Source organism: Zea mays, chromosome 5, assembly GCF_902167145.1.
Source record: "Zea mays cultivar B73 chromosome 5, Zm-B73-REFERENCE-NAM-5.0, whole genome shotgun sequence".
Taxonomy (NCBI): domain Eukaryota; kingdom Viridiplantae; phylum Streptophyta; class Magnoliopsida; order Poales; family Poaceae; genus Zea; species Zea mays.
The window spans coordinates 14,510,318-14,537,657 of record NC_050100.1 but is presented as its reverse complement, the minus strand read 5'-3'; the positions used below and the strand labels follow the sequence as shown (position 1 = coordinate 14,537,657).

At 54.2% G+C, this 27,340-nt stretch overlaps 1 protein-coding gene and 1 long non-coding RNA gene across 3 annotated transcripts; both read left to right on the top strand.

Annotated features, from left to right (window-relative positions):
- Positions 1–2,286: 2,286 nt before the first annotated feature.
- LOC103625997 (uncharacterized) lies at positions 2,287–2,804 on the top strand. Of its 2 annotated transcripts, none has more exons than XR_002261882.1 (3): positions 2,287–2,313; positions 2,489–2,570; positions 2,749–2,804. It is a non-coding gene; the product is annotated as an uncharacterized lncRNA (long non-coding RNA). The 2 variants fall into 2 exon arrangements; XR_552659.2 differs by having other exon boundaries at positions 2,288–2,317.
- Positions 2,805–23,796: 20,992 nt separating this feature from the next.
- On the top strand, positions 23,797–26,755 carry LOC103625996 (putative glycosyl hydrolase family protein). Its single transcript, XM_008646386.3, has 3 exons — positions 23,797–24,263; positions 24,377–24,554; positions 24,798–26,755. The coding sequence occupies exons 1-3, from the start codon at positions 23,875–23,877 to the stop codon at positions 26,475–26,477; spliced, it is 2,247 nt and encodes a 748-aa protein (XP_008644608.1). The 5' UTR covers positions 23,797–23,874; the 3' UTR covers positions 26,478–26,755.
- The last annotated feature ends 585 nt before the right edge of the window (positions 26,756–27,340 follow it).

Sequence of the window (27,340 nt, the reverse complement as noted above, 5' to 3'; positions counted from 1 at the left end):
CCCCGCCTACGAATTGATGACTCGTATGCCTTCGACACACACCGGTGATACGCCCAGAGCACTGAATCAGAGTTAAACGTTGACAACCTCGTGATTTGCCCGCGGCGGTTGCTTCCTGTAGAAATCCGATGATAGGGTCTCCCTTCCTCATGGTGATTCTGTGGCTTCGATGGTGTCCAGGGCCACGGGCGCTCGGATTTTATAGCCAAGTGGAAGGGAGAAGTTCGTGCGAGAGGAGGCCGAGACCGTCGGTGGGATTGGTGCGATTCTCCTGCGCGCGCGCGAGTCTGTTACGGACGGCCGCGAGAGATTGAAGAAGCGCCCGACATTGGGACCCACACGTCAGCGTGATCAGGCGCGGCACGGGGAAAGACGTTGGGCCGAGAGTGGAAGGGAGTTGGGCCTAGCTGTGGGATTCGGCCCAAGCGCGGTTAGGAGCTCTTTTATTATTTTCTGTTTTCTTTTATATTTTCTATTTTAAATTCCACATTCAAATATGAGTTTCAAATTTTAATCTACATGAAACATCCAATATAGCGGCATGAATGCTAAGTATATATTTCTATAAACTTATATATTTATTTTAATTATTTTGTTCCTTTGTTTAGTTAAAAGCTCAAAGTATGTCATGCATCCAAATTATTACTAGTGTGTGATAAAATTCCAAGCTTAACTAATAATGAATATCCATTATTTCACTTATTTAGAGGAAAGTAATACATAATCCTTTACTAGGATTCATTTTACAAAAAAAAAATTAAAGAACATTATAGCTTACGAAGGAAATAATGAATAAATGGAGAATCTTTCTTCTAGTTATCAATTTCAACTTAATCTTTTTGTTTCCAGATTTACATCTAAGTTTTGAACTACACCCCTTTTACGGTACTATTTGTTTGCTATTTGACTACTTTGATGCCCTTAATTGAGTGTGCACAAGAAAGAAGAAAAAAATAACTAATTCTCAAAATCCAACACCTAAGTGTACTTATTTGTTTATCCTATTATTATATTTTTTCTCTACAGATTTTGGGCTTTACACGTGTGATTGAGAAGCGAAGCTCACTCAGTCTAAGTGACCGTTTGAGAGAGGGAAAGGGTTGAAAGAGACCCGGTCTTTGTGACCACCTCAACAGGGAGTAGGTTTGCAAGAACCGAACCTCGGTAAAACAAATCCTTGTGTCTCACTCCTTATTTGCTTGCGATTTATTTTTCACCCTCTCTCTCGGACTCGCTTATATTTCTAATGCTAACCCAGCTTGTAGTTGTGCTTAAGTTTATAAATTTCAGATTCGCCCTATTCACCCCCCCTCTAGGCGACTTTCAAAATGCACACCCCCTGCATTACATTTATCGTTCTTCATGTACCGTCCCTTATGAATGAGTGAACGTACAGAATGGGAAGTCGTTGCAACTATTTCGAGCTGCGAGTTGTAGTTGAAACATTTCTAAAGGTATTAGTAGGTGACTTGCTGCAACAAACTTGAACACACAAGCAACAAACATATGCTTCAGGTCCTTGATGCTACCAACAGGTTTGCAATCCTATCTTTACAAATTTCACCTATGCATCTACTCGTCTGACTGTATAATTTTTGTTTTTAGAATTTATAGCAGCTAAAAATAGCATCACTTTGTGCATGGACTGGGCCCATTTTTATATATTTTCAATTCTTTGTTTGATTATTGTAGGTAAACTCTTTTAATACTTTTGTTCACCTGATGGTAGGAACAGATGATATACCACAAATGTTTTCGACCTAACAAAGAGGGCATAGAAAGTAGAAGTTGGTTGCTCCTTTAAAGCACCAGTTTCAAGTAGCCATCAGCTGAAATCTGCCATTGCTGAAACAAGGTGAAAAAATGCAGAATGGACTACTTAGAGATAGCTGCACTATTGATGCATCAACATCATTTTGGACTATTATATGCCCTCTTTGCGTATTTATGCCATATAAACATATGGGGCACCCTCCGTAATGGTTGATCTTGTCTACTGTGTTTTGGAGTTCCTTTCAACTTTGCTTGGAGCCTTTCATGCCACTGATGGAGTCATGTGCCTCCGCCCAGAAATTCAGTTTCTGACTGAAACTCTTCCCTTTTTCTTGCTTTCATACTTTTGTCAGTGGTGATGCTTGACGTGGAGCATATTTTGTCATCAACCTTGGTTGTGCCAATCCTAAACGGTGGTGGTTTGAATCATCGTGGTTCACTGGTTTTCACAATATTGGGATTCTTGGCAACCATGAGGACATAATGGGATTCTTGGCTATCATGAGGACATTATGAGATTCTTGGTTACCATGAGGACAAGTTGGTATCCATCTTTTGCATACTGTCTGACGTGCCATTTGGAAAGTGGGGGAAATCTGTGCATCTAAAAATTCAAACATATTTAGCAAATGCATTCTCAAAATATTCACCCATATGTCAATTGCATGCTTTGTACATGGCTAAATTGGCCACTAACTCAGGGTCTTGGTTGCAGATTGTTCAATTACATTTTCTACGTCTATTTCGAAGCGTCGATGGCGGATGTCCGCACACAAAATGCCTTGAAGGGTCTGGAGGTTAGTGTTGTGCCATTTACATACCCTATAGTCTAGGGATGACTCGATTTATTTACAATCCTTCTTCTGAAACATAATCAATATCAAACATCTGTTTTAAATAAGTGTTAAGCATGTGTTGAGAGTGTTTGCATCCTTCTCCTAAGTTATTAACCCATGGGTTTATGTGTTTTTACAGGAAGTTGCAAGTTTCCTGCGTGTCCTTGGCTGCTATTCGTGCAACACAATAACGATCTGAGTTGTTGCGTCATGCTGTCTATCTTGGTTGCTCCACCTTGGAAGACCAGAGTGGGAGATGGTTGCTATTTCTGCTCGAGTTAGCGAGAATAAATACTTTGTTTCGATGGCATATTGGTTGTGGTTCTATTATGACATATATGACATACTGATGTTATTATTACTCACATTATCTATGCTATGTCGAATAATCATGTTTTTAGTTATATTTCTCCTTCAATTCTATTCTTTCGTAATAATTATGTCTTGTAGCGTCAAGCAAGGGCAATATACAAATTGGTTTCAATGATTCATTGCATCATATTATTCCTGTCTTTAAGCAATATAGTTTGGATTCACATTAGCCTTGTAACAAAAGTAATGTTATTATGATACTTCTAATTGGATTGTTACGCTAGACAATGTGGCATACAACTAAGTCGTTTGAATTTTGCATGCAGTTGAATAAAAGGTTCCTCTTCCCTTGTTTGGAAGAGATTATGGTCATTGTACACTCCCGACTGAATATGAACACTCTTGAAATACATTGCGAAGCTGCAGAGGATCGTCATTAGGATATCATAGATGAAGAATTGCATGAAGGTGCTGATGAGTTCTCTGATGATGTATGTAATTTCAAATACATGAACTACAAGAAAGTGTGAATTAATAAGTGGAGATGCTATAATAATATTACATATTTATAACGTCAATATAATATTAGTATTTTGGTGATATTTTGTCACACATATGTTACATATTATAGTTCTATTTCTATGTTTTATATTAATATTTAATTCCATCGCAACGCACGGGCACTAACTACGGGCACGTATATTTGAGTGCTAGATCATTTCCTATCCAGTTCTATATCTATGTTTTATATTTCTCGCTCAAAATTGAACCAGCAGTCTTTGCAATTGAGATTTGACCATCGGATTTGGTTTCAGCATGGATGCACTGCCCCACATCATGTGGTTCTAGAGCATATACTGGTCTTGTAGCGCCTAAAAGTTTAGTAGCATCAAATGTCAGAAATATATCTTCATCTCCAGAAAATATTAGTACTTCATAGGATGAAAATTGTTCAACCTGAAATAATTTTTTTCTTCCATCCGTCAGGTTGTATGTGAAAGCACTGGATTGAACAATTCAAGAAATCTACAGAGGCAGTCATGAACAGCTATGCGCAAGATTGAGCCTAAGGTCTGTAGACCCTTTAATTCATACAAGGGCATGCCATTTCCCCCGTAACTTCGATGCAACTCCTTTAGCCATATAACAATGAAAACCAGCGATCCTGCAATCCTGAAAGGGCGAATTTATGGGAGAAGCGCACAACTCCTTTAGCCAATGATTCCAATGAAGCACCACCCTACAAGAATAAGATAGATAAATTAACAGGGTATAAAAATTATACTAATCACATGTAGTAAAAGAAACTTAATCCTTCCACGGCATCACGTATATTTGAGTGCTCCCTCTTTTTTCATTACAGTCTTTTGATTTCCATTTTATTCACGTGTATGTGCTCGATGTAGGGATAGGCATCTAATGGAGGACGTGTTGTCTCTACTCCCGCATGTGAAGAAGGACAACCAGGACAAGGTCGAGTCCAAGCAGAGCAAGGGGAACATGCCGAACAAGCTGCTTGAGCTTAGGAGCTGCTCCAACTACCTTTCTTCGAGGTATAGATATTCTACTGTGCCTCCACACAGCTGGTGGAAATTTTGTTATCATTGATACGATGGTGGCTGCTTACATGCGGGAATCTTACACTTTATAAGTCAGTGGCGCAAATTAAATCTCAAACTTAGGTTTTGGTACACCTTTCGTGAAATGAATGTTTTCTGGGCTTTCAGGTATTGAGTAAGGAGCTCCCATTTTGCTCTGGTGCCAAATTCTCTACTAGGCAATTGACGTTTTTACTGCATTTGTGCCATCTGCCATCCCACAACTATAATTGTTCAATATATGTATGCATTAGACTTCTCAATTCTATTAACTTATTGAATTGTATGTGCATGAAGTTTTTTCTTTCATGTATTACACCGCATGACATAGTTCTTTAACTAATGGCAGTGTACCTTTTTTAAACCTTTAGATGGCTGAATTGAAGGGAGAAGATGATTTATCCGCAGGCTCTATGAGCACAACTCCACAGTCAAGACAGAATTCTTGGGCCTCTGCAGGTGATTCTCACCCTGCGCTGACATTGCTTGCCCTTCAAAAATATTCAGTCAAGACAAAAAAGAACATACTAATCAAATGTCATTATCAGTCAATACTTTAAGATAAGTAGAATCGATGTCCCATACGACATTCTAGCCACGCACTTAAACAAATATATGCCTCACTACATAATCATACATGCAGCATGAGTAATCAATCATTTGCACTAATTATTAGGCGCCTGAATCTTCTTTTCCCCATTTCACATTAGTGGCGCACCACTAACTACACATCTACTCTACACCTAGGACTAGTCCCCTTGTTAGCTTGCATGTATGTAAGTCATGATGAACAAAACCACTACAGAATCTCTCAAAAGATTCTCAAGTTGAATTTATTGAATGTTAATCTATTGCAGACTTCAAGCAGCTAAGAAGTGTTACGCCCATTGACATATTTCCACGACAAGAGACTCGGGCAAGAGAACCCGGACACGCTGAGGGGGAGAGGAAGGAGAGGAGGAAGAAGAAGTGGGTGTCGTCATCTATGTCATCCGCAAGGTCGTCTTCCTCAAGGTCTAGAGCCACATTTGCGATGGCGTACGATGCCCTCAGCGAGTCCTAGAGAGGGTTTCAGGTTGCCTAAATGGTGTGCGGCTAGGCGGAAACAACCCGCCATGTGTGCGTGCGCGAGCGCAGATCGGTCACTATGCCTGTAAACTGTAAATGCTTTCGGTTTAGGGAGGCAACTAGCCTGGTCGTTTGGGATTGTTTGATTTTTGTTTCTTTTATCAGATTCTTTGCAATGAGGTGTAGATGGCGATGGAAAGGGAAATCGAATCAAGTTTAGTGTTGAGCATGTGTTTGTCTTGTTGTAGACTCATAGCAATATAGAATCTCTGGCTGAACAGATTGTGACGACCCTACAAAGCTTCACATGTTTTTTGCAAGCAAGTTTACAACCACACACAAACAACTTCTTATTTCAAGAACATCGTATTGTTTTAGGATTTATTTTTTCTTTTGTGTGAAGATATACATATTTTAGCGAAGGTGTTACATGTGACAAGGTAACGTGACTATTGTTTGTCAGGTACAAAATCATCAAGCAGGCGTGCCGGGAGGTGCCGAGCAGATACATGTATCAGCTGAAGAATACAAAGACTGCCAAGAAGGGTGAAGAGACCACGGTGGCCAAGATCAAAGACATAACATGTAGTCTCAAAACAAAAATGGTAATTTGACATCACCTTTTAATCTGCTCAAATTGACCTCTGGTTTTTATTACAATATCAAAAAGTTTAAAGCTATCAAAATAATAATTTGATATCACCTTTTAATCTGCTTAAACTCACCTCTGATTTTTTTACAATATTAAGAAGTTTAAAGTTGTCGAAATGGTATGATCTGTTATAAGAATAACGCTAAAAACATATATTCTTTCAATTTAAGCGGTATCTTGTGACATGAAGTCTTTTTGTTTTGCTTGCTTTTACAAGATTTGATTTCACATCCACTTCCTAGATGACAAACGAGCATGTTTGAGACATTTGTTGGAGTTGCTCTAGCACTCATATTTTGTGGAATATTTTGTACGCCGTTGCAACTCACGGGCACATACCTAGTATATATATATGATATATTTAAAATTAAACTTGTTTTTACCACTTAGGACAAAATCGAGAATAACACAACTAAAGTTAAAAATGAGGAAAACAGTATAACACATCACTTTAATAAATCTTTACTATATTAAAGCACCAGTTTTGACAGTTGTCATGCGTCAATATTTTTTAAGAAAAACATATATTTCTTTAGAATCAAACTGTACTTCTATAATCTCTTCTCTACTACTATAATAGGAGAGTTTCGTGCGTCCTGGTTTTCGTGCGTTGTCCCCCTCCAGTGACTGTCGTACATCGTCGTGCTTCCCCGCATCTCTGAAACGAACTCTCGCACGCCACACGTCTTTCTCTGCCCGCTGTCGCAACCTCAGAGCGCGTCGTGAGGATAAGTCCTCGCAAACTCCATGCCGAGTGATGCGAGAATTGTCGGGGACCATAATTAGGGGTACCCTCAAGACCCCTAAATCTCAGCTGGTAACCCCCATCAGCACAAAGCTGCAAAGGCCTGATGGGTGCGATTAAGTCAAGGATCGGTCCATTCAAGGGACACGATCGTGCCTCGCCCGAGCCTAGCCTCGGGCAAGGGAAGCCGACCCCGGAGAACCTACGTCTCGCCCGAGGACCCCCCCTCCAGCAACGGGCACACTGTCAGCTCGCCCGAGGCCCAGTCTTCACCAAGAAGCGACCTTGGCCACATCGCCACGCCGACCGACCAAATCGCAGGGGCATTTAATGCAAAGGTGGCCTGACACCTTTATCCTGACACACGCCCACCAGTCGACAGAGCCGAAGTGACCGCAGTCACTTCGCCGCTCTACTGACCGGTCTGACAAGAGGACAGTGCCGCCTGCAACGCTCCGACTGCTGAGCCACCCAACAGAGTGAGGCTGACAGCAGCCAAGGCCGGCCTCGTGCGTCATAGGAAACTCCGCCTCGCCCAACCCAGGGCTCGGACTCGGGCTCAGCCCCGGAAGACGGCGAACTCCGCTCCGCCCGACCCAGGGCTCGGACTCGGGCTCAGCCCCAGAAGACGGCGAACTCCGCTCTGCCCGACCCAGGGCTCGGACTCGGGCTTAGCCCCGGAAGACGGCGAACTCCGCTCCACCCGACCCAGGGCTCGGACTCAGGCTCAGCCCCGGAAGACGGCGAACTCCGCTCCGCCCGACCCAGGGCTCGGTCTCGGGCTCAGCACCGGAAGATGGCAAACTCCGCCTCGCCCGACCCCAGGGCTCGGACATGGGCTCAGCCCTGGAAGACGATGAACTCCGCCTCACCCGACCCAGGGGCTCGACCTCGACCTCGACCTCAGAGGAGCCTCCACCTCGCCCAGCCTAGGGCATGGACCGACCACGTCAACAGGAAGCGCCATCATTACCCTACCCCGAGCTGACTCAGGCTACGGGGAACCAGACCGGCGTCCCATCTGGCTCGCTCCACCATGCGAGTAATGATGGCGCCCCGCATGCCCTGTGACGACGGCGGCTCTCAGCCCCCTTACAGAAGCAAGAGGATGTCAGCAAGGACTCGACAACCCCAACAGCTGTCCTCCCGCCAGGCTCCAGCACCCCTCCGACAGCCACGACACCACGCGAACTGGGTGCCAAGACCTCTCCGGCTGCCACGATGGCATGTACTTAGGGCGCTAGCTCTCGACCGCTAGACACGTTAGCACATTGCTACACTCCCCATTGTACACCTGGATCCTCTCCTTACGCCTATAAAAGGGAGGACCAGGGCCCTCTTACAGAGGGTAGGTTGGCCCGCGCGGAGAAGGACGGGACGGCGCTCGCGCAAGGCCGCTCGTTCCCACTCCCGCATGGACGCTTGTATCCCCCTACTGCAAGCGCACTCGACTCAGGCGCGGGGCTAACACGAAGGCCGCGGGATCCACTCTCTCATGCCTGCCTCCCTCCGGCTGCTTCCTTCCCCCCCCTTCGCGTTCCGCCTCGCGTCGACCCATCTGGGCTGGGGCACGCGGCGACGATTCACTCGTCGGTCCAGGGACCCCCCGGGTTTCGAAACACCGACAGTTGACGCGCCAGGTAGGGGCCTGCTGCGTGTTGACGAACAGCTTCCCGTCAAGCTCCAGATGGGCAGTCTCCGGCAACCTTTCCGGCCCGGGACGGTGCTCCGTTTCGGGAATCTTGAGTTCATGTCCCTCGACGGCAGCTACGACATGATACTCCTTCCCCCGCCGCGCGACAGGGACAATGGCGGTCGACAACCCGCTCGCCGGCGGGGAAATCGACGACGCCTTCCCCACGTGGTGGAAGGACGACATTCGGGCTTGTCCCGTCCCCTCCCCCACCGACGGAGGAGGAGGCGGGGCAACCAAGGCCAAGCGGGAAGCAGCACCTCGTTGGCTGTCGAGCGAGTCGACGGCGCCGGTGCCCCAACGGAGGGCGCGTCGGGCATCGATCTCACGTCTGAGACGAAGACGAGCGCCGCCTCCCCGCAACACGCCAATCTCATGCAAACGCACGACGCCAGCACGCTCGCGAAGGACTTGCTGGGCGTCACCCCCGTACCTGAGACAACGGTGCAGTCAGTCCCAGACGCGACCTCGTCACCGCCCGTCGACCAAAAGGTACCGACCGATTCCCATCTCGTGTCTTTTGGATTCGGCCTCGACCCACCAAGCGACCCCGCTTCGGTGAGCACTCTCATAGAGACGAGTCCAAACCCTCTGGGGTATCGTGTGCGGTCACCCTGGGGCCGATTGACGGCCGACTCGACCTATGAGCCCTCGGGGTCCGAGGAAGATGGCGAGCCCGACCTCTATTGGGATTTCTCCAGAATTGGTAAGCCCAGTACCGTGCGGGACTTCATGACCGCATGTGACTACTGCCTTTCCGATTGTTCCGACGGCAGCCGCGGCTCCGACAACAAGGACCGCAGTCCAAGTCGTGAATGTTTCCACGTCGATCTAGGGGGTCCCGGCGAAGGCAACCATCTTGGTATGCCGGAAAACGGTGATCCCCCTAGGTATGTGCCTCGCGTTGACATCCTTCGGGAGCTAGCTGTGGTCCCCGTCCCGGCGGGGGGTCCTGACCCACAGCTCGAGCAAATCCGCGAGAGGCAGGCCAGGCTCGACGAGGGAGCAGGAACACTTGTGCCGATCCGCCGGGACATCGGGAGGGAATGGGCGGTCCAACCTCCGACCGGAGAAGCGCGTCATCAACCCCAGGACATCCAGCACCGCATCGCCGACGACATCAGGGTGAGGCCGCCGCCGGATTCCAGCGGAGTCGGCCAGAACCTGGCTGCAGCGGCAATACTCCTCCGCGCGATGCCGGAGCCATCAACCACCGAGGGGCGGCGTATCCAGGGAGAGCTCAAGAATCTCCTGGAGGACGCCGCGGTCCGACGGGCCGAAAGCTCTGCCTCCCGAAGGCAGGGGTTCCCCTCGGAACATCGCGCCGTGACTTCCCGATTCGTGCGGGAAGCCTCGGTCCACTCCGGGCGCACGCGCAACACAGCGCATGCAGTCCCGGGTTGCCTCGGCAACGAGCGCCATCATCACAGCCGTCGGGCCCACCTCGACGACAGGGCGCGCCGAGGCTACCACCCCAGGCGTGGGGGACGCTACGACAGTGGGGAGGATCGGAGTCCTTCGCCCGAACCACCCGGTCCACAGGCTTTCAGCCGCGCCATACGACGGGCACCGTTCCCGACCCGGTTTCGAACCCTGACTACTATCACAAAGTACTCGGGGGAGACGAGACCGGAATTGTGGCTCGCGAACTATCGGCTGGCCTGCCAACTGGGTGGAACGGACGATGATAACCTCATCATCCGCAACCTCCCCCTGTTCCTCTCCGACACCGCTCAAGCCTGGCTGGAGCACCTGCCCCCGGGGCAGATCTCCAACTGGGACGACCTGGTCCAAGCCTTCGCCGGCAAATTCCAGGGCACGTACGTGCGCCCTGAAAACTCCTGGGATCTCCGAAGCTGCCGCCAGCAGCCGGGAGAGTCTCTCCGGGACTACATCCGGTGATTCTCGAAGCAGCGCACAGAGTTGCCCAACGTCACCGATTCAGATGTCATCGGCGCGTTCCTCGCCGGCACCACCTGTCGCGACCTAGTGAGCAAGCTGGGTCGCAAGACCCCCACCAGGGCGAGCGAGCTGATGGACATCGCCACCAAGTTCGCCTCTGGCCAGGAGGCGGTTGAGGCCATTTTCCGGAAGGACAAGCAGCCCCAGGGCCGCCCACCGGAAGATGCTCCCGAGGCGTCAACTCAGCGCGGCGCCAAGAAGAAAGGCAAGAAGAAGTCGCAAGCGAAACGCGACGCCGCCGATGCGGACCTTGTCGCCGCCGCCGAGTACAAGAACCCTCGGAAACCTCCCGGAGGTGCCAACCTCTTCGACAAGATGCTCAAGGAGCCGTGCCCCTATCATCAGGGGCCCGTCAAGCACACCCTCGAGGAGTGTGCCATGCTTCGACGACACTTCCACAAGGCCGGGCCACCCGCGGAGGGTGGCAAGGCCCTCGACGATGCAAAGGAGGAAGATCACAAGACAGGAGGGTTCCCCGAGGTCCGCGACTGCTTCATGATCTACGGCAGGCAAGTGGCGAACGCCTCGGCTCGGCACCGCAAGCAAGAGCGTCGGGAGGCCTGCTCGGTAAAGGTGGCGGCGCCAGTCTACCTAGACTGGTCCGACAAGCCCATCACCTTCGACCGGGCCGACCATCCAGACTACGTGCCGAGCCCGGGGAGATACCCACTCGTTGTCGACCCCATCATCGGCAACGTCAGGCTCACCAAGGTCCTCATGGACGGAGGCAGCGGCCTCAACATCATCTACGTCGAGACCCTCGGGCTCCTGCGGATCGATCTGTCCTCGGTCCGGATGGGCGCTGCGCCTTTCCACGGGATCGTCCCCAGGAAGCGCGTTCAACCCCTCGGACAACTCGACCTACCCGTCTGCTTCGGGACGCCCTCCAACTTTCGAAAGGAGACCCTCACGTTCAAAGTGGTCGGGTTTCGAGGAACCTACCACGCAGTGCTGGGGAGGCCATGCTACGCCAAGTTCATGGCCGTCCCCAACTACACCTACCTCAAGCTCAAGATGTCGGGCCCCAACGGGGTCATCACCGTCGAGCCCACATACCGACACGCGTACGAATGCGATGTGGAGTGCGTGGAGTACGCCGAGGCCCTCGCCGAATCCGAGGCCCTCATCGCTGACCTGGAGAGCCTCTCTAGGGAGGCGCCCGACGTGAAGCGCCATGCCGGCAACTTCGAACCAGCGGAGACGGTCAAGTCCGTCCCTCTCGACCCCTGCAACGACGCCTCCAAGAAGATCCGGATCGGTTCCGAGCTCGACCCCAAATAGGAAGCAGTGCTCGTCGACTTTCTCCGCGCAAACGCCGACGTTTTCGCGTGGAGTCCCTCGGACATGCCCGACATACCGAGGGAAGTCGCCAAGCACTCTCTGGATATCCGAGCTGGGGCCCGACCCGTGAAGCAACCTCTGCGGCGATTCGACGAAGAAAAGCGCAGAGCCATAGGCGAGGAGATCCACAAGCTACTGGCGGCAGGGTACATCAAAGAGGTATTCCATCCCGAATGGCTTGCCAACCCTGTGCTTGTGAGAAAGAAAGGGGGGAAATGGCGGATGTGTGTAGACTACACTGGTCTAAACAAAGCATGTCCGAAGGTTCCCTACCCTCTGCCTCGCATCGATCAGATCGTGGATTCCACTGCTGGGTGCGAAACCCTGTCTTTCCTCGATGCCTACTCAGGGTATCACCAGATCAGGATGAAAGAGTTCGACCAGCTCGCGCCTTCATTCATCACACCCTTCGGCATGTACTGCTATGTTACAATGCCGTTTGGTTTGAGGAATGCGGGGGCAACGTACCAGCGATGCATGAACCATGTGTTTGGCGAACACATCGGCCGAACGGTCGAGGCCTACGTCGATGACATCGTAGTCAAGACGAGGAAGGCCTCCGACCTCCTTTCCGACCTTGAAGCGACATTCTGATGTCTCAAGGCGAAAGGCGTGAAGCTTAATCCCGAAAAGTGTGTCTTCGGGGTCCCCCGAGGCATGCTCTTGGGGTTCATCGTCTCTGAGCGGGGCATCGAAGCCAACCCAGAGAAGATTGCAGCCGTCACCAGCATGGGGCCAATCAAGGACTTGAAAGGCGTACAGAGGGTCATGGGATGTCTCGCGGCTCTGAGCCGCTTCATCTCGCGCCTCGGCGAAAGAGGTCTGCCTCTGTACCGCCTCTTAAGGAAGGCCGAGTGCTTCACTTGGACCCCCGAGGCCGAGGAAGCCCTCGGGAACCTGGAGGCGCTCCTCACGAACGCGCCCATCTTGGTGCCCCCCGCTGCCGGAGAAGCCCTCTTGATCTACGTCGCCGCAACCACCCAGGTGGTTAGCGCCGCGATCGTGGTTGAGAGACGAGAAGAAGGGCATGCATTGCCCGTCCAGAGGCCAGTCTACTTCATCAGTGAGGTACTGTCCGAGACCAAGATCCGCTACCCACAAATCCAGAAGCTGCTGTACGCGGTGATCCTGACACGGCGGAAGTTGCGACACTACTTCGAGTCGCATCCGGTGACTGTGGTGTCATCCTTTCCCCTGGGGGAGATCATCCAGTCCCGAGAGGCCACGGGTAGAATTGCGAAGTGGGCGGTGGAGATCATGGGCGAGACGATCTCGTTCGCCCCTCGGAAGGCCATCAAGTCCCAGGTCTTGGCGGACTTCGTGGTTGAATGGGCCGACACCCAGCTCCCGACGGCTCCGATCCAACCGGAGCTCTGGACCATGTTTTTCGACGGGTCGCTGATGAAGACGGGGGCCGGCGCAGGCCTCCTCTTCGTCTCGCCCCTCGGGAAGCACCTACGCTACGTGCTACGCCTACTCTTCCCGGCGTCCAACAACGTGGCTGAGTACGAGGCTCTGGTAAACGGGTTGCGAATCGCCATCGAGCTAGGGGTCCGACGCCTCGACGCTCGCGGTGACTCGCAGCTCGTCATCGACCAAGTCATGAGAACTCCAACTGCCGCGACCCGAAGATGGAAGCCTACTGCGATGAGGTTCGGCGCCTGGAAGACAAGTTCTACGGGCTCGAGCTCAACCACATCGCCCGACGCTACAATGAGACTGCGGACGAGCTGGCTAAAATAGCCTCGAGACGAACAACAGTTCCCCCGGACGTATTCTCCCGAGACCTGCATTAACCCTCCATCAAGACCGAGGACACGCCCGAGCCCGAGGCACCTTCGGCTCCGCCCGAGGCACCCTCGGCTCAGTCCGAGGTACCCTCAGCCCAGTCCGAGGTACCCTCGGCACGGTTCGAGGTGCCCTCGGCCCCCGAGGGTGAGGCACTGCGTGTCGAGGGGGAACAGAGCGAGGTCACGCCTAATCAAAGCTGGCAGACCCCGTACCTGCAATATCTCCACCGAGGAGAGCTGCCCCTCGACCAAGCCGAAGCTCGACGGTTGGCGCGGCGTGCCATGTCTTTCGCCTTGCTGGGAGATGGGAAGGAGCTCTATCACCGCAGCCCCTCAGGCATCCTCCAGCGATGCATTTCCATCGCCGAAGGCCAGGAGCTCTTGCAAGAGATACACTCGGGGGCTTGCGGCCATCACGCAGCACCTCGAACCCTCATTGGAAACGCCTTCCGACAAGGATTCTGCTGGCCGACGGCGGTGGCCGACGCTACTAGAATTGTCCGCACCTGCGAAGGGTGTCAGTCCTATGCGAGGCAGACCCACCTGCCCGCTCAGGCACTGTAGACCATACCCATCACCTGGCCGTTTGCTGTGTGGGGTCTGGACCTCGTTGGCCCCTTGCAGAAGGCACCCGAGGGCTACACGCACCTGTTGGTCGCCATCGACAAATTCTCCAAGTGGATCGAGGTCCGACCCCTAAACAACATTAGGTCCGAACAGGCGGTGGCGTTCTTCACTAACATCATCCATCGCTTTGGGGTCCCGAACTCCATCATCACTGACAACGGTACCCAGTTCACCGGCAGAAAGTTCCTGGACTTCTGCGAGGATCACCACATCCGGGTGGACTGGGCTGCCGTGGCACACCCCATGACGAATGGGCAAGTGGAGCGGGCCAACGGCATGATCCTGCAAGGACTCAAGCCTCGGATCTACAACGACCTCAACAAGTTCGGCAAGCGGTGGATGAAGGAAGTCCCCTCGGTGGTCTGGAGTCTGAGGACAACGCCGAGCCGAGCCACGGGCTTCACACCGTTCTTTCTAGTCTATGGGGCCGAGGCCATCTTGCCCACAGACCTAGAATACGGTTCCCCGAGGGCGAGGGCCTACACCGACCAAAGCAACCGAGCCAATCGAGAAGACTCACTGGACCAGCTGGAGGAGGCTCGGGACATGGCCTTACTACACTCGGCGCGGTACCAGCAGTCCCTGTGACGCTACCACGCCCGAGGGGTTCAGTCCCGAGACCTCCAGGTGGGTGACCTGGTGCTTCGGCTGCGACAAGACACCCGAGGGCGGCACAAACTCACGCCTCCCTAGGAAGGGCCGTTCGTCATCGCCAAGGTTCTGAAGCCCAGAACATACAAGCTGGCCAACAGTCAAGGCGAGGTCTACGACAACGCTTGGAACATCCAACAGCTACGTCGCTTCTACCCTTAAGATGCTTTCAAGTTGCTTGTATACCTCGTTCACACACCAAGTCTGGTCGTCAAGGAAAGGTCGGCCTTGCCTCGGCAAAGCCCGACCCTCCCTCGGGGGCTAGAAGGGGGCAACCCCCTCTGCGTCAAAATTTTACTCGAAAAAAGAAAAAAATCTTTTCTGCCAGAATGCCTTTCGTGCTCTTCGACTACTTCAAAAGTGGATCCTGAAAACGACGGAGTACACGTAAGCAGCCAAGGCTGACCGAGCCGAGGGACTCCTACGCCTCCGGGATACGGATACCTCACTCATCACCTTCTGCGATAAGTAACTCGCGCTCGGATAAGTGACTCCATGGACCGAACAAGTCTTCATGCTCGAAAGCTCCTCTGCCGAAATGATTTTCTGGGCCTTCTCGACTGCGTCGGTAACAGAACCCTATAGACGAGTAAGAGCGCGCGTAAACGGCAAGGCCGACCGAGCCGAGGGATTCCTACGCCTCCGGGATACGGATACCTCACTCATCACCTTCCGTGAAAAGCAACTCTCGCCCGCACAAACAACTCTGTTACCGACAAATGAGTTCGGATACTCGAAACAAGAGGAAAAGAAACGCAGCTTTACAACACGACGACGGTGTGTTTAGGCCTCGGCGGCCGCAGAAAACATACACACACTACAAGACGACCTGATCCTGCAGGCTCGGACGTCGACAGCCGAAGGGGGCAGCAGCACCCTCGGCATCAACTACACCTTCGGCGGGGTCTGACCTAGCCTTGGACGGCGACGCGGTCGGAGGGCCCCCACTCTGAAGGACGGCATTAGCACCACACCCGGGCCATCGCCGCCAGGGTCTTCTTCGAGAATCCGGCCCGAGCAGGCGGCTCGGCCGGCCACCCCGAGGCCTCGGCCAGCTGTCCCCCAAAGACATCAGCTCAGCTTGTGGCCTCGGAGCTCAACTCCGGCGTCGGTTCCGCTAGTGGACAACCCAGCCAGGCTCTGGCCAACCACACCTCCTTTTCGAAGCCAACTCTGCCTCCGTCCGTGCTGACACCGCTACCTCCGGCTTCGGCTCATCGAAGGGCGGCCGAGGGGTTCCTTTAACTAAGCAAGAGGGGCCTCGGACAGCAAGGCCGACCGAGCCGAGGGACTCCTACTCCTCCGGGATATGGATACCTCACTCGTCACCTTTGCACGAGGCAACTCACGCTCGGTGAAGCGGTTCAGATAATCGACAAGGCGAGTCTTAGTGCTCGAAATGAAGAAAAAACACGGCTCCATGCCGAAAATACATACACGTTCAGGCCTCGACAGCCGCAATGAACAAAACACCGGCGCTCAAGGTGCCATTACAAACGGAACTCCGGTTCCGACCCCACAGCAGCAGCCATGGTCCCAGTACGGACGCGGCCACCGGAAGGCTTTCGTTCGCGTCCCTACTCAAGGGACGCGAAACAGACATCAAAGCCAAAGAGCCAGGGGCCGGCCCGTGGGCAGCGCCGATGGCCTCAATGAGGGGGGAGCTTCCTCCGGTTGCCACCACATCAGCACGGACGGCGGCGTCCGCCTCTCCACCAACGCCGATGGTCAGCAAGGCGCACCGGCAGGTCCCCACTCCCGTCCTCGCCGCAAAAGTGAGGAGAAGAACAGAATGTTGCATCCTAGCTGGACAGCAACAGTTCGCCTTCCCCGGCATGGCTGGAGGACGCCTCCTCCGCAAGGCTGGAGGATGGTTTCCACCACCAGAAGCTGGAAGAGGAGGTGACCAGCCGGCCCGCGCGGGAGGTAGAGCTCCGGCTCAGCCTAGCCTCTGCCCCAGCGAGGATGATGAACATCCTTGAAGCTGAGGGCGGGACCAAGATCGCAGCCCGGCTCGCTTCTCCCCACCATCAAGCTGGTGGTCACCGTCTTGGGTGACCACCGGCGAGGGGATGCATCCGGGCTGCATGATGAAAATCCTTGAAGCCGAACGATGGCTGAAAGGTACCAACTTCCACGAAGTTGCGTTCCCCGGCGACAAGACTGAAGGATTCCGGGCGTCCCCCGCCCGAGGGCTCGGAAGGTGGGAAGACACGATGCATGAGGGGAGCGCGAAGACATGGTTGCCCTCCAAGGGGGTCGCCCCCCTTTTAAAGGCGACTCTCCCCACTTGTGCCCTCAATCGTTGCGGGTTGAGTCTTCTCCAACACGCTCCAAGATTCTTCCCCCCCCCCCCCACGGCGCGGGGGCTGGGTCCCACACGTCATGCAAGCCGGTCCAGGGGAGAAGAAGCCAAACCGCCACGCGCGCGCGGTGCATGCAACCACCCGGCGGTTACAAGCACTCCTCCACTTTCGCCCAGACCAGCGGGTAAAAGGGCGGACAGCCATGCAGGCGGCATGCAACCGTGCCAAGTGAGCGCGCCCCTTCGACTCCAATGAGCCCAGCATGGAGGTCCAGGCCCACGCGTCATGCAACCGGCACGCCGGTTGCTACGTGTGAGCAACTGCACCGCCACTCCCGCCGCTACCGCGCCTCCTCGACTACGGAGTCAATACCGCGACTCGAGGCAACCCTGCAGTGCCAGCCAAGCGCGACGGTCAAATGCGGTCAAAATTGGGCCGGCAGTAATGGCGGTGACAGGCGGGCAGAAGCAGCGGTCACGTCGTCAGCCAAGCTCACATCCCATCCAGGGGCAGCGAGGGAGCCCTCTCTCACGGTGTGAAGACGGCGCGCCCGTGATCCGTTCCTCGAACGGCGCGCGCACACGCAACGACCGCCTCGCGAACCACTCGCCCCGTCGCATTAACTCCGCGGCGGGATAGGCGGCGCCTCAGGCGGGAGAAGCAAGCGACGCTTCGCCTTCGCCATAATAACCGCGTCGAAAGAGGTACGCCATGTCATTCGACTTCACATCCTTTTCCTTTTCCTCTTTCTCTCTCTTACAACAGGGACCGGGAAAGGGGGGTACCCCGAAAAGGACCCTTCTCCGTGAAGGAAACAGGCTCCGAGCCTCCCTACTGATCAGAGGTTCGAAGGCCGGCCCCTCGGAGGGGTTCAACGGCCGCCTCAGATCGATTGGGTTCTGCGCCCACTACTGGTCAGAGGTTCGATGGCTGGCCCCTCGAAGGGTTCAACGGCCGCCTCAGGCCACTCGGGCTCCGCGCCCATTACTGATCAGGGGTTCGTAGGCTGGCCCTCGAAGGGTTCACAGTCGCCTCAGACACAGAGCGAGGGATGACCCTGGGTACGTTTGATACATAACCAAGGCTCGGGCTACGCTCCTGAGGTACCCTAGGACATTTCCGAGACCAGCGGGAGCGATCTTGTAACGGAATCCCATCAGAGGGAGGCATCGAGCCCTTGGACCCCGTCAAAGGGGACCGGGTCCGGCAGATCACTCGCAGGTACTTTTGGAGCGCGCCTCCGGGCCTCTAGCCGACCCCTAGCAAATGGGGCATGGGCGTCCGCTCGGATTACCCGCCAGCAGCTCACCAGAAACACCATGTTCGGCGCCCTCCGAGGGCAACATGGCGCTTCCCCCCTCCTCCTTGCGGAAAGGCGACGCAGGGGCGTATGTAAAAAAGACGAGTCTGTCCTTGACCGTCCTCTCGCCCTGTGCAGAGGCTCGGGGGCTGCTCTCGCAAACTCGGCTCCGGCCAAACCGTTGACAGCGTCAACATACCAGCCCGAGAACTTGGGACCCGACCGTGCACTCGGGCTACGGCCAGCTCGCATGAGGGAACAACTAGACCAGCCGAAGTGTTGCGAAACGCACTAAGACCTCGAAGGAGTAAAACTACTCCTCCGAGGCCTCGGGGGCTACACCCGGCGGGTGCGCTCGCGCGCACCCACCGGAACAGAATGCAACCAAAAAAGGCTGGTCCCCTTGCAAAAAAGTGCGGCAAAAGCCTCCAAGCGAGTATTAGTACTCCCTTGGAGGCTCGGGGGCTACTGTCGGGGACCATAATTAGGGGTACCCTCAAGACCCCTAAATCTCAGCTGGTAACCCCCATCAGCACAAAGCTGCAAAGGCCTGATGGGTGCGATTAAGTCAAGGATCAGTCCATTCAAGGGACACGATCGTGCCTCGCCCGAGCCTAGCCTCGGGCAAGGGAAGCCAACCCCGGAGAACCTACGTCTCGCCCGAGGACCCCCCTCCAGCAACGGGCACACTGTCAGCTCGCCCGAGGCCCAGTCTTCACCAAGAAGCGACCTTGGCCACATCGCCACACCGACCGACCAAATCGCAGGGGCATTTAATGCAAAGGTGGCCTAACACCCTTATCCTGACGCACGCCCACCAGTCGACAGAGCCGAAGTGACCGCAGTCACTTCGCCGCTCTACTGACCGGTCTGACAAGAGGACAGCGCCGCCTGCGCCGCTCCGACTGCTGAGCCACCCGACAGAGTGAGGCTGATAGCAGCCAAGGCCGGCCTCGGGCGTCATAGGAAACTCCGCCCCGCCCGACCCAGGGCTCGGACTCGGGCTCAGCCCCGGAAGACGGCGAACTCCGCTCCGCCCGACCCAGGGCTCGGACTCGGGCTCAGCCCCGGAAGACGGCGAACTCCGCTCCGCCCGACCCAGGGCTCGGACTCAGGCTCAGCCCCGGAAGACGGCGAACTCCGCTCCGCCCGACCCAGGGCTCGGACTCGGGCTCAGCACCGGAAGACGGCAAACTTCGCCTCGCCCGACCCCAGGGCTCGGCTATGGGCTCAGCCCCGGAAGACGACGAACTCCGCCTCGCCCGACCCAGGGGCTCGACCTCGACCTCGGAGGAGCCTCCACCTCGCCCAGCCTAGGGCATGGACCGACCACGTCAACAGGAAGCGCCATCATTACCCTACCCCGAGCTGACTCGGGCTACGGGGAACCAGACCGGCGTCCCATCTGGCTCGCTCCACCATGCGAGTAATGATGGCGCCCCGCATGCCCTGTGACGACGGCGGCTCTCAGCCCCCTTACGGAAGTAAGAGGACGTCAGCAAGGACTCGACAGCCCCAACAGCTGTCCTCCCGCCAGGCTCCAGCACCCCTCCGACAGCCACGACACCACGCGAACTGGGTGCCAAGACCTCTCCGGCTGCCACGATGACATGTACTTAGGGCGCTAGCTCTCCACCGCTAGACACGTTAGCACATTGCTACACTCCCCATTATACACCTGGATCCTCTCCTTACGCCTATAAAAGGGAGGACCAGGGCCCTCTTACAGAGGGTTGGTTGGCCCGCGCGGAGAAGGACGGGACGGCGCTCGCGCAAGGCCGCTCGCTTCCACTCCCGCGTGGAGGCTTGTATCCCCCTACTGCAAGCGCACCCGACTCAGACGTGGGGCTAACACGAAGGCCGCGGGATCCACTCTCTCACGCCTGCCTGCCTCCGACTGCTTCCTTCCCCCCCCCCTTCGCGTTCCGCCTCGCGTCGACCCATCTGGGCTGGGGCACGTGGCGACGATTCACTCGTCGGTCCAGGGGCCCCCCGGGTTTCGAAACACCGACAAGAATATACCCCGTGTACTCCGCATCGAGTGACCCGCCATGCCGCAATCTCCGATAGTGTGCCTACCATGACTGTCATCGCTATAAATTTCTGGCCTCTAGTTTTCTGCGTCAGCGCAACGAAAATGGTAACCAACAGCAGTCAGTGGCCGAATATAACACTAAAAATTATTCATACCGACTAAAAAAATTAAATCGAAAAATACATAGATAATGCCACATATGAACTTTATTTGGACACGATAATTATAATTAAAATAAAATTGGCTTAAACAGACGATTAACTAATTAAAAATAATAATAGATCTCCGTCTCTATAACCAATTTATCAATTGTTTGGGTGGCTTTCGTTAGCAAAACGATACTTATTTACATCACCTGCAGAAAGCTTAAAGAAGAAAAAAGTGGTGTTTGGTTTATTCGAAGTTGAACTGCAGAAAGCTTAAAGAAGAAAAAAAAGTGTTTGGTTTATTCGAAGTTGAATGTTCTCGTTCCTCAAACAGATTTTAGCTGGAGATTTCAGCAAATCTTTTGAAGTATCCATATACAATATCTGTAAATACTACACACTAAGCTGACTGCAGTCCACAGCCGCTGGGCGTCTGGTTGCCACGCTAACTGCGCCCGCTTGCACGCCGCGAGAATTGCCATGCTAGGTTGCTTGGCCGTCTATACGTCACGCCTTGTCTCTACGTCGTTCGTGGCTACTCTTCTACTCTTCTAACCCTAGCTAGCTAGTCCAAGAGTAGGGCCCAGGCCCTAGTGGCCATAGGCCTATCTCCGCCCCTGCCAGCAGTAGCAGTGCTCGTATCTCCTGAGGTGGCGGGCTATTCAGAGACTCGTGTCGTCAGTCTGGTGCTGGTGTCCGACTGCTTGCCATGATACGTCAAGGTCGGACGAGGACGCGGAGACATATTGGTCGGTGGCTGCGGCCACAACCCCCTCGTTGTGCCACCGGCGACGAGTAGGTTGTAGACGAGCGGCATGGCGCGGGTGCCGTTCCGCGTAGAGAGGCGCTATCCGCTCTACATCGCGCCCCATCGTTCCATTTCATGGTAGTTAAGGTACCCGTATCACCAACTCTCTGACTCTAACGATCAATTGATCTGCTTAGGCCGGGAGGTCTCGATTGGTAGTTGCAGGTGGAGTGCTGGGTACTGATGCGAACGGAGCTTGGGAGTCAGATTGGTGTGTATGGGGGTGAGCGATCGGCTGCTTGCTTGCTCGTTTATAAGTTGATGGAGCGGGGAATTGAAGTGTCCATGTTTATGGCGGCGACGGCGGGCATGAGGATGCATGCCATGTATTTGTGGAATACTGGAATTACGGCAACCTTCGTTTAGTCTTGGAGAGCTACTTCTGCGGTCGTGATCTGAAGAAGGTTTTCAAAGCATGGACATCTCTTAACTTTGTCGGATGATTTTAATTTACATATGTTTCCATTTCAATATTAATCTTATTATGTTAACAACATATTTTCTTAAGTAACATCATGTTTAGCTTCACAAATATGCTTAGTATTGTTTTATTTGACAGAAATGTATTGCAACCACCAAAGCCCCAACAATTATTTGAGGCGATTCTTCATAATATCTTTCAGAGAGAACAAAAATATCATTGGAACCATCCAATATTTATTATCTTTTGCCGAAAGGGCAAGTGATATAAGGGTGCATGACCTCCTTCTCGAAAATATTATATTTGCGCTTTTATGTAAAAAGAAAGGTGAAATTATGTATAAGTGAGTGTTTGAACCTTAGTATTTAGCTTTTGGCTCCACATTCACACACACTTAATCAATATAAAACATATATTTTATGCTTTATTAAAACAAAATTTATCATATATTATATATAAAAACCGTAGCAAAGTATGGACATATGACTTCGTTTTTATATTTTTGTTTGATATTTTGAGTGATCGATATACGGGAACGATAAATAAAATTACTCCGTGAGCGTTCGTATACTAGTGAGCGTGCGTATATTAGTAAACTATCAGTTTTTTTTTCAGAAATACAGATACGGAATGCTACTGCCGAGTGCCGACGATTAGGAAACCCGAGCTGTCGGATCATACCCGCTCCCGGAACCCGGATCTTCGTTCACTATCCGGTCTGGGCTATTTGTGTTCCCTGCCCTTCCACCACTGCCTTTCCTAGACGGGCTGGGCTCATGGGAGCATAACCTGAAGAGCCCTCAGTCCAGATAACTCGATGCTGGGCACAATAGGTAGCAGCCCATTCAGAGCCTCGCAGGCCGCGCCCATGCAGGCCAACACGTCCGCTACTGCATGGGCCGGATCCGTAAGACCGCAACCGAAAGCTCCATTCTCACATTCACATCCACTGTTCTGCTCGCAACACACAACTGAAAACTGTGTCAGCAAGCCAAGTCTTGCCTGTCCCGTGAATATATAAGTGTCTGCTCGCTGCTCCAGCAAGCCAATGGCCGCCCGGCGATGCAGCGTCTTTCCCAGCGACGGCGACGTCCCAACCGCGCCCGCGTATCCAGTTTTATCATACGGCCGCCGTCGCCCACATGCGAAGCCTTGCCGTGTTCTCCCCGCTCCTAATCCCCATTAGCTCAAACGCAATCCAGCTAATCGACCTTTTTCTCGGTGCTTTTGCTTACAGGATCCTGTCGAGGTACACTGGCGCCAGTGTGTTCCGTCATCAGCCTTCAGGCCGCTCCTGCCTTCACTCCAACGCGTGTGCCCCGGCCCGTCCTGCATGCAGAGCGCTCTTCCATCCATCCATCCATCCATCCATATACAACACGGAGACGGAGCACTTCCTTCCAGGGGAAACGAGAGCTAGCCGTATATTGCGGTGCAAGACTTGGGATCGATCATGCAGATGGATTTGGATTGGATTGGATTGGATTGTGTCGCGCCTGGTAATTCAACCCCTAAGCTGAAGCAACCATCCGGTCCCCCAAGGCAAATCGTTTGTGCATATGGCGTCGTTAACCACGAGCCAGAGGCAGATCAAGTGTTCGTCAAGGCGAAACGAAACCGATCCATCGGTCGATGCGAATTTCTCTCCTCTGCGTAGCTTGCAATCCGAGCCAGCCACGCATTTCGCAGGATCGACCCGTATTACTATATATACGTGACCACCGCGTGGCATTCGCTTCATCAGCAGATTAATTATTAACCAGCTCGATCGAGTAACCAACCGGCGCTTGATCGAAACTTCACCGCGACAATGGCGATCGGCGGCGACGCGGGGCTCCTTGTCGGCGACGGCGCCGGCGACGACAACATCATCCTCAACCCGGAGTTCGACGACGGGCTGGACAGCTGGGCGGGGAGCGGGTGCAAGATCGAGCTGCACGACTCGCTGGACGACGGCAAGGTGCTCCCGGCCAACGGCAAGTACTTCGTGGCCGCGACGGGGCGGACCGACACGTGGAACGGCGTGCAGCAGGACGTCACGGCGCGCATGCAGCGCAAGCTGCTCTACGAGGCCACGGCCACCGTGCGCCTCCACTCGGCAGCGGGCGGCGGCGGCGGCGCCGTGGCGCCGTGCGAGGTGCGCGCCACGCTCGGCGTGCAGACGGCCGACGGCAGGCAGCAGTACCTCAGCGTCGGCAAGTAAGCCCTGCTTCTCGCCGCCATGGTCGCGAACGGTGCGTTGCGTTTCTCGGGCTCTCCTCTGACGGAGGAACGGTTCGTATGCTCTGGCTGGGTCTGGGGTGGTGTTGCAGGTCGCAGGTGTCGGACAAGGAGTGGGTTCAGCTGCAGGGGAAGATCCTGCTCAACAGCACGGTGGCCAAGGCGTCCATCTACATCGAAGGGCCGCCGGCCGGCGTCGACGTGCTGCTCGACAGCCTGGTGGTGAAGCACGCGCAGAAGGCCCCGCCGGCGCCGGCGCCGGACTTCGAGGTGAGCACAGTGTCCTCGGGTTTGCATTCACCATGACAGTTCAGTTCAGTTCAGTACCGTGCGGCAAATCTGCTGGCTGCTGCTATAGGTGCATGTTTCTTCACGTTTTTTTTTCTGAATATGATCTACCTTAAGCTGTTTGTTGAGTTCGATAAACGCACAGAGCAGAAAATAAAACTTCCATGTCACTGTTCCGTTGGATGACGCAACGCAATCCACTTTGGTTGCTGCTGGCTTCTGCAGAACCTTGAGTACGGCGCCAACATCATGCAGAACAGCAACCTGGACGACGGGCTCAACGGCTGGTTCCCGCTGGGCCCCTGCACGCTGTCCGTCCACGACGGAGGGCCGCGGGTTCTCCCGCCCATGGCGCAGGAGTCCCTGGAGCTGGACGACGAGCCGCTCAACGGCAAGCACATCCACGTCACCAACCGCTCGCAGACGTGGATGGGCCCCGCGCAGATCATCACGGACAAGCTCACCCTCTACGCCACCTACCAGGTCTCCGCGTGGGTCCGCGTCGGCGCCCACGCCAGCGGCGCGCCGCAGACCATCAACGTCGCCTTCGCCGTCGACAGCCAGTGGATCAACGGCGGCCAGGTCCTGGCGCGCGACGAGCGCTGGTACGAGGTGGGCGGCGCGCTCCGCGTGGAGGCGAAGCCGGCGACGCGCGTCATGGTGTACGTCCAGGGCCCTGACGCCGGCGTCGACCTCATGGTCGCGGGGCTCCAGGTGTTCCCCGTGGACCGGAAGGCCCGCGTCAAGCACCTCAAGCGGCTCACCGACAAGGTGCGCAAGCGGGACGTCGTGCTCAAGGTGACGGGCGCCGACGGGGCCGCCGCTGGCGCTGTCAAGGAGGCCGATGGCGTGGAGGTGCGCGTGCGCCAGGTGTCCAACAGCTTCCCGCTGGGCGCGTGCATCATGCGCACCAACATGGACAACGAGGATTTCGTGGACTTCTTCACCAAGAACTTCAACTGGGCGGTGTTCGGCAACGAGCTCAAGTGGTACTGGACGGAGCCGCAGCGCGGGCAGTTCAACTACAGCGACGCCGACGACCTGCTCCGCCTCTGCTCCGACCACGGCATGTGCGTGCGCGGGCACTGCATCTTCTGGGAGGTGGACAACGCCGTGCAGCAGTGGGTGAAGACGCTGTCCACCGACGACCTGTCCGCCGCCGTCAGCAATCGCATCAACGGGCTGCTCACCCGGTACAAGGGCAAGTTTAAGCACTACGACGTCAACAACGAGATGCTGCACGGGTCCTTCTACCAGGACAAGCTCGGCAAGGACATCCGCGCCACCATGTTCAAGACGGCCAGCGAGCTCGACCCGGACGCGCTGCTCTTCGTCAACGACTACAACGTCGAGAGCATGTGCGACATCCATGCCACGCCCGAGGCGTACATCCAGCAGATCATGGGGCTGCAGGAGCAGGGCGCGCCCGTAGGCGGCGTCGGCCTGCAGGGCCACGTCAGCAACCCGGTGGGCCCGGTGATCCGCTCCATGCTCGACCGGCTCGCCGTGCTCGGCCTGCCGCTCTGGTTCACCGAGCTGGACGTGTCGTCGGCGAACGAGCACGTCCGCGCCGACGACCTCGAGGTGATGCTGCGGGAGGCGTACGCGCACCCGGCCGTGGAGGGCGTCATGCTCTGGGGTTTCTGGGAGCTCTTCATGAGCCGCGACGACGCGCACCTCGTCGACGCCGAGGGGCAGGTCAACGAGGCAGGCCGCCGGCTGCTGCAGCTCAAGCGCGAGTGGCTCACGCACTCGCACGGCCACGCCGACGAGAACGGCGAGTACAAGTTCCGCGGACACCACGGCGAGTACCACGTCGACGTGACCACCCCCACCGGCAAGGTCTCCCAGACATTCACGGTCGACAAGGACGACGCGCCCCTGGTGCTCAACATTAAAGTGTGAGCAGTACGTGCACGTTCAGATCATATACGGCGTATGATGGCATCCTATCATAGCCATGCATATAGTACACGTACATTTGAATTATTTATGCCTACCAGCTAAGCCAGCCGCCGGTAACTACTGTCTTTCGAGGAATAAGAGCCTGATCAAATTCATCTGTATGCATCTTTATCGTCTCGATCGTGGTGTTTATGTATGCACATGCGTGCTTTATGTATCACAACACAAGGTCACAACATATATAAAAACAGTAATGAACGGCTACATTGTTTAATTTCTTATGTGTTCTTATTAGCTTGAATTGAGTACTTCCATGACTCTCTACCACCGGACTGAACATGCTTTCCTTCTTCATGAACCTTTTTGTTTTGCAAAAAAGGGAACGGATATACTTATCTCATAAAAGTTTTAGGACTCCCACAAAACAAAGGATGCACATCTAAGAAAATTCGAAATAATAATGCTTGAATTTTGATACTCACCATTTGACTAGGCGGAGTGTCGTTCTTTATTTATTTCGTACTCCCTCTGTTCTTTTTAGTTGTCGCTGGATAGTGCAAAATTGAACTATCCAGCGACAACTAAAAAGAAACGGAGGGAGTACCATTTTTTGTGTGTGTTCAGTAGTGACTTCAAGCCTTGGCATTGTCTGAACACCAGCAACTTCTGCAAAGATCTGATTCTGATCATAGCAACTAGCAACTGACCCTCTTGACAGTCAGCTTGCGCTACACCACACTTTGAAGGCTGCACACCAGGCTGACTGCTGCAATATTGGTCGCGTGAAAATGCAACTCATTCCTAAAGACAAACAAATTAACAATTATCAAGCAGCGCTGCTTCAAGAAGAACATATTAATCAT